The sequence below is a fragment of the Mus caroli genome, chromosome 3, assembly GCF_900094665.2.
Source record: "Mus caroli chromosome 3, CAROLI_EIJ_v1.1, whole genome shotgun sequence".
In the NCBI taxonomy this organism is placed as follows: Eukaryota; Metazoa; Chordata; class Mammalia; order Rodentia; family Muridae; genus Mus; species Mus caroli.
The window spans coordinates 94,327,139-94,338,935 of NC_034572.1; the positions used below are offsets into that span (position 1 = coordinate 94,327,139).

The 11,797-nt window shown below is 40.6% G+C and overlaps 1 protein-coding gene across 2 annotated transcripts in view; it reads left to right on the forward strand.

Moving 5' to 3' along the window:
* Window positions 1-7,784, forward strand: part of Gdap2 (ganglioside induced differentiation associated protein 2) — a 44,752-nt gene extending 36,968 nt beyond the window's left edge. For both annotated transcript variants that reach the window (XM_021158458.1, XM_021158459.2), the window contains 2 exons: window positions 2,730-2,873; window positions 6,576-7,784. In XM_021158458.1, coding sequence (XP_021014117.1) covers window positions 2,730-2,873; window positions 6,576-6,623 — 192 coding nt within the window. In that variant the 3' untranslated portion in view covers window positions 6,624-7,784. The remainder of the gene's footprint in view (window positions 1-2,729; window positions 2,874-6,575) is intronic.
* Window positions 7,785-11,797: the final 4,013 nt, after the last annotated feature.

Here is an 11,797-nt window from a genome sequence, read left to right on the forward strand (position 1 = left end):
TAGACAGATGCTGGGCATCAGACTATGAGTGGGGCTTATGAAGGAGTAGTGCTAAAGTAAGCTGCTTGCTCATTCTTTGAGCAAGCACTGAGCTCCACCTAGACAGATGCTGGGCATCAGACTATGGATATGATGTGGTTCTTCATTACTAGAGCATCAGCTGATGCAATCCAGGATGTTCATGGTTATGCAGTAGGAGGAAGGAACAGATGCAGTTGGACCACTTAGAAGGAATGTCCTTTTGCAGCTTTGGGTGGAAGTGAGCCAAGGAGATCTTCAGTTAGGACACCAGACAGTTAAAGATGTGAGGCTAAAGATGTCAGAGCTGAAGCAGGTCATGTAAAAAGATTTAATGTAATTTCCACACAGCATCTTAGTTCCACAAATTTGCAAAACTACTTGCATAGAATAGATATTTCCTTGGGAGCATTCAATATATGTAGCAAGTTTGCCTTAGGTAGTTATTATTAAGTTATTTGTTTGTTTGTTTGTTTTAATAATTTAGCTACTTTTCTAACATCTAAGCCTTCAGAAGAAAGGTTAACACACAGTTACTGTGTCACTGATGGTCCAGTGAAGTTCTTCCTGTAACGCAGACACCGACGTGGGGTTAATTCCTATACATCGTCTCTTTATAGCTACTAAAGTTTACCAACTATGACTGTGATGAGTTTTCAAACTGGTAACTAGAAATTTTTCCTAATGTAGTTTATACAAGTTTGTTTCAAGAAAGGGTATGTGATAGCATATGTTTAAACACATTGATTTTGATATGTAATTCCTTCATTGTTCAAACTGCTTGATTCTAACTTTGCATAGTGTCTCTTCTATTCCCTATCAACCCCTCCCAGTAAACTTAAAAACCAGGAGGAAGGAGAATCCAGATAGAATATAGAATTTGGAGGCTGTGGATTAGCCATCAGTCACATGGCAGACATAAATAGTGGCCCAGGCTACAAAGGCCATCATGAAGTAGGCCTTAGTGTTCAAGTGCTTGAACACAACTGTATACTTCACTCTAGGATTGGCTCTGAGGAACCAGAGCGATTGCAGAAATATATGTAACTGAGAGGTACTAGGAAGCTCTCAGGTCTCTGCAAGTGAGATTTAAACAGGAGAACAGAAGAATTCACAGAAGGAACAGCCTAGAACAGTATGGAGATAACCCTGTCCCAACTTAAAAGCTAGAATAGGATTTACGTAGTGATAACCTAGTGTTGTCTGTTACAAGTAAGTTTGAAGGAAGTATGTCATATGAGGAGCTTAAGAGGTGTCAGAGGGTGGGAAGAGTTGCTGAAGAATGTGAGAGTGTATCAAAGAGAAGTTGATAAAAATGATGCATGAATGGAAGCACCCAAAGCCAGGGATCTTCCCAGGACTTTAATACTGTTTTGGATATATGCTGAAGTCCACTAAAAGCCCATGTGTATCTGCTAGCACCTTTTGTAAATGGGGATAGCAACATCACACCTACCTCATTGGACTGTTGCATAACCTGTTGATAAGAATTCAGATAGGTAAACAATACATAAGTTGTAGCTATTACCCACCTTGGTATCAAAAATACCACTAGCTACCAGAAACTTTGTTTTTTCCACTCTAACACACCCTTGCACAGTATTTTGTTAAGTGATTTAAACAAAGGTGAGATACAGTGGCTGTCTGCCTTAAAACAGTCAAAGCATATAACTAAAGCTGGTGGCTTTCATTCGCATACATGTCTGTAATGCACTTACACCGTCTTCATTCCCCATCATTTCTCTTAGCCTTCCTGTCCCATTCCCAGGAAGCCACCTTCTATCCTAATGTCCTTTTTTTCCCTTCTATATATGGATTCTACAAATGACAGAAAACAAGTAATGGTGAATTTTCTGTGTGGCTTATTTTCCTTACATCATAATCTCCATTTTCATCCATTTTCTGTAATTGGCATAATCTCATTCTTCTTTATAGCCAAAGAAAAAGTCCATTGTATATGTATAGACACACACACTACTTTGACTGACTTCCACAGAAACCATATGGCAGTTATCAAGTGAAAATATCTTAGTTTCAAATTATTGGAAACAAAAACAACTTTACAGTCTATTAAGCTACTGTACCAAAACATTCATTATTGTGTCAAATAATGCAGAAGCCTTTTTTCAGACAGTATATTTCCATCATATTCTTTTCCCCTCCCAGATCATCCACCTGCCCAACCTTGTGCTCCTGTCTTCCTCCTTCCTTCCCTCCCTCCCCCTCTGACATAAAAATTAAAGCAGATGACAATCAAACAAAAATAACAAAACAAGAAGTGCACAAAGCTGTGGAGTCCATTTTGTGTTGGCCAGTTGCTCCTGGCATGGGGCCTGCGCTGGAGTGCCAGGCACCCAGTGACCTCCATTTGTCCTTCCCCAGCAGGTATGAACCGCACACAGCTCAGTCAACAGTCAGAAGCACGTGTTGTCAGCATGCTGTACATGTAGGCGTCTATCTGCACACACTGAGCCATGCTCTGTGAAACATCCTCCTCTTAGAGCCCCAATGATGATGCTGTTCTTTCTTTTTTATAAATGTTCCTTGTAATCCATGAAACTATTATGCAACTCACTAATGAACTACAAACTGCACTTTGTACAGTTTCAAATATTTTGAAATTACAGTTTTAACTAGCACAAAATTTCAAAATTGTTTCTATTCTTAATGATGGCTATTGGCTTAAATTATTTTTCTCTCCTATTAATCAGGTCTCAACATGGTTTTTCACCACCTTTTCTGTCTCAGGACTGAAGGACAAGATCCACCATGTAGACAGCCTGCAGCAGCTCTTCTCTGCCATATCACCAGAGCAGATAGACTTTCCTCCTTTTGTCCTTGAATATGACGCGAGGGTAAGTGCCTGTCCTCCTTTGCCTGGTGTAGTATGCATGTGTGCCGCAGCAGCAGGTGTGAGCATATGGGTGTGTCACGGAGTGGCAGGTGTGAGCATTTGTGTTTCATGCTACATGCCTACCATGGAAGCTGCTTCACAGAGCTTTTGTCTCATTACATACAGATACACTCCCGTATGTTCAGTATGTTGAGACAGCGTATATCACACAACAATCCCTGTGAGCATCTGTCTGTAAGCGTGCTGCAGAGCAACAGCCATGAGCTTTGGAGTAATCATTTAGCATGTTTTCACACAATAACCTTAGGAAACATCCTTGTCCCAGGAGGGTTTTCCCCAACTCAACATTTTAGAAAAAAAAAAAAAATTCCCAGTCATGAATTTAGAACTGGTCCTTAGTCATGTGGACAGTTTCTGTCACATGGAAGACATCTCTTAAGATTGGAGGCTTCATAGCTATGTGAACAGGCAAACTGGCTGGTGTCCATTTGCAGCATTGACATTAAGTCGGTAGCCTCTTCCCTGTTACAAGTCGAATTTTCTTTATTCTTTAAGAATGTTTTTTAATGTATCTCCCATGTTAGTGTTGTTATTCACAGGTATATTCATAGATCTGTTCTGAAGCATTAATCTCATGACTTCTCTTGAACGTCATTGCAGTTCTTTTCTACTGTGTGTATTCACAGTGTCACCTTTATATATATATATATATTTTTAGTTGAGACTCTTTGCCAGAAGTTAACCAAGCGCCTTGTCTAACTGCTGCTGATTCCGTACCTTTGGCCACGACATACTGAGCTTTAAGTACTCTCCCCTAATTATTGGGCTACGTGTACATTTCCCTCTAAGGTTTCTCCAGCTTCAGTGATGACGTCTGTTCCCCTATGTGGAAAGCAAGTATTTACTGTGTCCTAATGGCTAATAAAATTCCACATTTGGCTGTTGTGCAGAAAGGATTTGGAGCAGCTGGATCATAGAATAAAGGTTATGCAGTGTATGGGATGGGAGGAAGCTCCATCCATCTGAATTTACTTGACTATGCCGAAGTAAGAACCGACCCCCTTATTTGCCTTTGAACTACATGTGTCATGCTTGAATTAATAGCAGGAAATGTAACAGGCACAAAAGAACATTTGATACCCAGAATTTGAATGACATTTCAAAGCTAATATCTAAATGTATCATTTTTCTCCACAAATACAGAAAGATTACTCCACCAGACTCGCTTTCTTTTGCCTAAGTGTTTTTAGGTTTCTGTTGTTTTGAATATATCAAAAAGAACACATTGTCAGGATCAGTAAAAAGAAAGTATAACTTCTAAACTAACCAATGACTCCTTAAACCATCTCTCTCTACCTATGGTGGAGTTTCCTAGGATGCAGATAGAATACTCTCTGTCTGTGAAGACAGAGACAGGAATAAAAGTGAGGAGTGGGGGATGAGGAGACGGTGTTTGGAGACAGACAGAGAGCTTGTCATGACATATGGCCACTGTGCATGCCGCATACATGACAGTCAGTGGGGAGTGTTCTGCACGGGAGCTGCCATTACCTCCAGTGCAGAGACCAGTGTGGAGAGAGCGAGAACATGATGAAAAGAGAGGCAAGTCTACAGAAAGGCTTCAGCCTCAGCTGAGACCAGAGAGCAGCCATGTTGCTGGGGGGGGGGGGGTGGGGGGGTGGGGAGGGGAGCTAGGCTTTGAAGATAGGAGCTGTGATCTTTGGAGACTAAGTAGCTATGGGAGATGAAGCAGAAAGCAATTGTTGTGATGGCTGGTGTTTCCATTGCCCCAGAGAAGCAATGCGAGGTGAGGGAAAGTCTTGAGGAACTTGGGAACTCAGGTCCTATGTTTGTGACACAGTAGTTTATGGGATGTGTAACTGAGATACCAGGAGGTGGTTGAATACTGATTTGTAATGAACATGATACAGTAGTAGTGGCATACTTTATCATGCTTAGTTGTGTCTCACACTGGATAGCACAAAATAGGTCCTTTATTTGGTAAAGGGCTGAATTGGTGTTGATTTGTATCACATTTCAGTGGACTTGAAAAACAGTTTCTAAGACTTGTCATTTAGAAAGCCAACAGTTTCTTTGAAAAGTAGTTGAAAGATAATTTTTATCTAGATGGTAATAATACCAAGGCAACCTCCAGAGAAGAGCAAGTCAGCACTCTTACAAATAAACCCCGAGTATGCCATCTGACTGCTGAGGACTCGATAAATTGCTATGATTGTTTCCAGAAATGGAGAAGCTAGGCGATGGCTCAGCAGTCTCCTGTTGAGTGTGAAGTGCATATAGGAAGCTCTGTTTCATGCCACTGCATATCCGCCATGTGCCTCTTAGTTTGCCACAAAAATCATTGCAAAGATGAAACTCTTTAGAAAGAGGACCCTTGCAGTGGTGAGGGTTTTCCTCTGCTGTTCAGAATAGATTTCTCTTTGGGGATATGTTTCTCAGGGCATTCATTCCTGCATATTAAAAATACAGAACTGACTGCTTAGATAACAGGTATAATAAACATGCTAAAATGCAAAATGTGTATTTCCCCAAGTATCCAGAAATATAGCCAATTCTGAGATTTGTTTCTATTTCTTTTTCCCCCAATGCCTGGTCAGATTTGTTTATTATCAGAAAGTCTCCTTAGGTGTCCCTTTGAGTTCCTGGTTATGACACCAGGATCTGCTCCTGCTCAGAGCATGTGCTCAGAAAAACAGTAGAGCTTCCACTCATTTCGACTCTGATAATGCTAAATTGCCCACTAGGCTAACGCCCAGGTCTCGTCAGTGTTCCCTGTGGCTGTAAGGTAAATGCCATGGAGGAGGCTACTTTCTGCTTCTCCCTCCTCGCTCCAGCCGTTGTCTTATGTTGATTATAAGCATTTTCAGTTTGTGGCTTACTGAAAACCAAGTTCTTACTAAAGAAATACTTTTCCTAAAAATGAGAGTCCAGTCTTACACCTCATAAATCTTATCTAGGATCCTCCTGTCATAAGTTAATTGCTTTGTTTTTATTACGATTACCCAAAGTGGGGGCCAAAGAATTTCTCCTTATACCAGTTTTGTTGCTTTCTGCATTTGACATTATGTTTCTGGCATTTACTTCTCCATCTTGACGTGGAGCTAAATGGCCTGAGAACTGTAATTGTTACAAGTCTTGTCACTTGGGCGTGTCATGAAGATGCCAAACAGTGACAGCTACTAAATCCTTGAGAAGCTATTTTTATTGTTCCATAATTAACCTAAGAATCAGCAATCTTAAGGTAACACCATCTAACGAGAGTCCAGTGCCAAGACAGTGGTGTCTCGAAGTTTGGACTCAGCCGCTTACTTGTGAGGCACTTTAGTTGAACTATATAGTCTTTGTGCCCTTCATTTTCCTTGTCAGTAAGAAGAGAATGTGACCTCTTTCCTGGTAGCATGTGAGAACTTAAGGGATAGTGAAGACAAGGAGCTGTAACTAGTCCAGCACCCCGAGTGTTGAATAGGTGGCATTGTTATTAGGGTACATTGCCATTCTTGCGGCTTCTACCTTATACAGGCTCTGACACACTCCATTGGAACAGGTGACTGAGGTCTGCTCCATGCTGCATGCATGCCAGCCATTTCCAATGCACTTTTCCATTTATTACAAGCCCCTTTCTTTGGCACATGCTGTTAATTTGTGTTGTTACCTAATGTTCTCCTATTTTTTCTCTACACAGGAAAATGGGCCTTATTTTGCATCTTATCCTCCATCACCAGATTTGTGACCTGCGCCTTCCCAGTGCTTCTCGGTCACAGGATTCCATTTCACCACAACTCGCCACCTATCGGAGTGATGTTCATTTTTGCTGTACAGATCCAGAGAGCTTTTGTCCCCACCTCTCTGGTATTTTTTTATTGACTATATATTTTCTGGCACATAAACAATCTAAAACTGGTAGGCCATTCTGAACTGCATACATTTTAAATTTGTATATTTGTATCAAATGGAAATGCTCATTTTTAGAGCATTAATAGAAACTGGGGATCAACTTTTGAGTGTCTCCAGTTTCCTAAAGGACACTGGACTCTGTCACACAGGACACCGTTGCTCACATCATCTCTTACAGTGCACGCTTCCGGACTCCGTTACACAGGCCACCACCATTGTTCATAGCATCTCTTAAACAGTGCACGCTCTCTCTGTGTATTTAAGTGTTTCTCAAAATATATAGAACCAATGTATGCTAAACGGATGCATCGTTCCCTCAGATCCTGGCTTTAATACCATTTACATTTTATACAGTCGATCTGATTATATTATAGAATTGTCCATGACCAAGAATATTGAAATGTGTATGATCAAAACTGTAAAAACCTTCAACAACATAGAATTGGCAGATTGTTGGCACAAGCTACAGCTGAGCTGTACGTGCTTCTTGGGTTGTCTACTTTGTTCCTATTGACACTGTTCTGATCTCAGTGTGGAGAGCATGAGACTGTATCTTCAACTGTCTTCTTTAATCATGTGACTCGTGACTCGTCTCTTTACCAAAAGAATGTTTGTGCTACCAGCACTCCTAAGTAAAGACCATTTCCCAGGACTCCATCCCTGACCACATTGCTGTCTTCTCAGAGTCATCAATGATTGTGTTGGTTCATTATCGCTTGAGTAGCCTACATCAGTATGTTGGGAGTATGTAACAGTACACAAATCCAAGGACCAGAAAATTCACTTTTCACAAAACATTTGCCATTCAGGCTCTGTGTGTGCCTTAGTGAGTGAAATTTAGAATTACACAACCTACCTCAGAGGTAACATAAAGATAGGATTTAGAAAGAACTTGGCTGTTCCGGGATGCAGAGGATTGAGGGAAGTGGGGTGTGTGCAGCAGAGTGTCTTCATTCAGTTCTCAATGGGTTAATGGGAATAAATATATGTAAAGGAATTCTATAAGGTGTTCTATGATCTTTAGCACCTTTTTGAATGACTGACTGGTGTTTGGGGGTGGGTCACAAAAAGAAAATCCCACCCAGACCCTCTGACCATTTCCTGCTTTGTACAGATTTTCTTTTGGCTCTCCTACAATGCTGCCATTTAACAAGAGACATCTGTTACTCGTTTTAAAGATTTCTTCTTGAATTAAGGTCAAAGCATTATTGTTTCCATGTGGCTGTCTTTATAGGCTTCTTGGTACTCACACCCACCCACCTCCATCCCCTTCACTGTATCATGCATGTTTGCAGTTGAGAGAAGAAAAAGTAAGAACTGAAAGAGATGGTAAAGCAGGGCCCTAGCAGGGTCCTGCCAGCCCACCCAGGGTCCCAGTCTGCTGCCCAAGCACTCTTCAGGAGAGGGAAGGAAGCATGCCTCTCTTCACCTTTAAGAGGGAGCCCTCCCAGTGATCATTTTATGTTGCTTCGTATAAACAAGAAGTGGTTCACATTTCTTGGATAGGTGTCCTTGTTAGATATCAAAGCCACTGCTAGTTCTGTCTACCTACATGGGAAGGACTGCCTGATATGTTCTAGGTCATCGAGACAACCAGTCAGATGTCAGGTGTAAACTTGCTTTCATGACTCCTTTAACCCTCTCATCCTTAGAGGGTCTGGTATTTTAAGTTCCTCCCATACAGCAATTAGTGTGTCATTTGATCTGAGGCATTGCTTACTAGAAGCAGCAATAGCAATGCACCTGCTCCGCTGATGCTGGACTTAGCTACCGAGAACTGACGTCTGGCCTAAACCATTGCCGCTCTGTATAACAGAAACTGTAAGTTACCTTGCTATTTGAACAGAAGAAATTTTATATGAACAATGTCTGTATTTTTTCAGACAGACTCACATTCAGGCTGGCCCTAGACTTGTGACCCTCTGTCTCAATCTCTAGAGTGCTAGGATTATAAATACATGCTGTGATACCCAGATCTCTGCAAGTTGCAATTTATGGTATGCAATATTTTTCAATGAATGTTCTTTTTTTATACCTGTAAGAATCTCTATTTGCTTATATTCTAGCCTAATTAACACAATTGGAGTGGAAAGATGGTAAAAGACTATTTTGTAATGTATGTAAGGATGACTAAAGAAAGGTAAGGGCCAGTGTGGGGCTATTCATGCTTTCATAATTGATTGCTTCTTAGAGGGGAGGCAGCATGGCCTTGGTATTGAAATAAGTAAGTAACCTGTCATGTATGTGTGTTCTGTCAAAGGTTTGGATAGCCTGGAGAACACAGGAGGTTTTCAAGAGTGTATCAGAGAAGAATGGGATGACTGGATGGCGATCCTTAAGACTTGGTGTTAACCCAGAGCACCAACAAGTCTTTAGTCCAATTAAACCTTGGTTATGCTGAGCATTAGCTGAATTGCTAAAGGCACAATATAGAAATTACTAGCTTATTAACTGACATAGGCAAACAAGGTAGAATTTGTAATGGAAATACATTTGCTTCAGCTCATTCTTGAGTTTTTCTGACTCACACATATCCAAGATTCTGGACCATAAAATGACCTCTCGAGAGGGGTTGAGTGGACTAGGTTGTTATGGAAAGTGGTTCATTGTTAAAGGTTTCTTTACTGTGTCTCTCTGGTTTCATTGTGAGAGGGTCTATTATATTTGCTTTTTCAGAGGAACCCATTTGTAGTATTTTAAGAGCAATCAGGATTTTTATTTTGTATATCCCCAAGATCAAAGGAACATACATAAGGAAAATGGATATAGGTGTTTTGTTTGTTTGTTTGTTTGTTTGTTTTAATAAGTTTCTGAAAGTCTAAAACGAATAAAGTATCCTTCCAAAGAAGGTTAAGTATAAACACCCTAGCTAAAGAAAAAAGTAAGTCTGCCTATATCTTCCTGGGTTTTTATTTGTTTGCTTTTATTGAAAAATAGAATTGTAGGGATGGGCTTATAACTCCATGGTAGAGCAGTCACATAACACACACAAGAGCCTGGAATCTACCCCCAGCACCAGGAAAATCAATAGATATTGAGAAAGTAATGCTTTTATTTTTCCTTTGTAACAGTTATCAGGAAAGTGATAAAATATACTCTTCAACACAAGCTAAAAATCATTCTTTATTTTCATAATATGCATATATGCATAGTTTCAATTAGTTGGCATATAAATAGAAATTAGAATTTCAGGAGTTGGATAAAGAAAAAGTCTAGCTGTGGAATCCCTACATCGTGGTATTAAAGACCAAAGGTGCCACAAGGTAGCCTGGAGACTCCTCTGATTGGACTTAAGGGACTTTCCAGTTAGAGTTTATACGCTACCACCCCACCTCTGGTACCAGATACTGACCCCAGAGCCTTGCATGCTGGCCACACACTACACCACTGAGCCATACTGCCAGCCTCAGTGTCCTCATAGTCATCGTAAGCAACATGTAGGAAAATGTTTTCTCTGTACCATCTCTGATGCAGCCTCCAAGCTTACAGTTAGTTCTGGGTTTGTAATTGCATGAAACCTTAAAGCTGGAGACTCATTGTAGAAGTCTAGAAAGACCCAAGATCAAAACAACATATACTTCAAGATCCCCCACCCCCACCCCTTGCTGTTTTCATAAAGGCGAGGAAGACCATCACTCACTCTCACTGTCTTAACCTGCCCAGGACCCAACATCACATCTGAGATTACGGTTTTAACAGATAAGTTGGAGTGAGGTGCGTATGTATGTATGATCTAAGTCATGATCTAAGCCAAGTGGTGATAAGGGTTTCTTAATAGATTTAAGAAATGCAGTGTATAAGCAGATTTATGCATATGTGTGTATGCGTATAAATGTAGATAGTCTGCTTTTATATTCTTTGACTATGGCTTGCGTGATTCATGTGTAAAAGCAGAGCAATAAGAGTGTTGACACTTTAGTTTACCTTAAACAGGTGGTGTGGTCGTTTTGATATCAGTGGCTCTCATCAGTTAACTTTTGTTCTAAGATTAGCTGTTGGATTCAAGAAGAAGAGAATATTCTCTACATGAATTATACTAATACAACATAACTGTTGAGTATGGTTGATACTGGCTCAAACAGTAAAAACAGCCGTCACATCACAAAACTTTTATAATTCGTTTTGCTAACATGAGTGTACAGTTATTTTAGCTGAGCCAGGACTCGTTTACACCAGATCGCTCTTGCTAAAACATTCAAGAGCTTTCCATATGAGTGATTTAAATTGCTGTTGGCCAGAGGATGCTTAAAATCATTTTAACAGGATTTTAAAACTTGTTTGTTGAGAATGCTACTGTGGACACTCTTGTCTTTTAAAATGTTTTAGCCCTTCCTGTGGAGTGGTTGGGTCCCCTTCAGATAGGGTCTCAGTCTTTACAAATAGAGCCTGTGAAGGCCAGTAGTGAGAATTACTGTGTTTGTGCTGCGGAGATGGCTCAGCAGTTTAGAGCACTGACTGCTCTTCCAAAGGTCCTGAGTTCAAATCCCAGTAACCACATGGTGGCTCACAACCATCCCTAATGAAATCTGACGCCCTCTTCTGGTGTGTCTGAAGACAGCTACAGTGAACTACATATAATAATAAATGAATCTTGAGGCCGGAGCCAGCAGAAGTTCTGAGTTCAATTCCCAGCAACCATATGATGGCTCACAACCATCTGTACAGCTACAGTGTATTCATACATAAAAATAGATAAATCTTTAAAAAAAAAACTACTGTGTTTACATCGAATCAACAGGACAACTTTGCTATTTGTTTTATTGTCATCATTATTACTATTACTGTGTTCTTCTTTATTGTGGCTTTGATTGCATTTGTGCTTTGATAGTTTCACATATGTATTAAAGTGCATTCTGGTTACTATAGCCCAACCCCCAATTGCTCTCCCACCCTTGTCAGCCCCCACTCCTCACAGTTCACTTTCAAGCATTCTCCCTCCATCCCTCCCTCTCCCCCTCTCCCACTCTCCCCCCTGATCCCCGAGTTTCACTGGGGTCATCTTTGTGACCA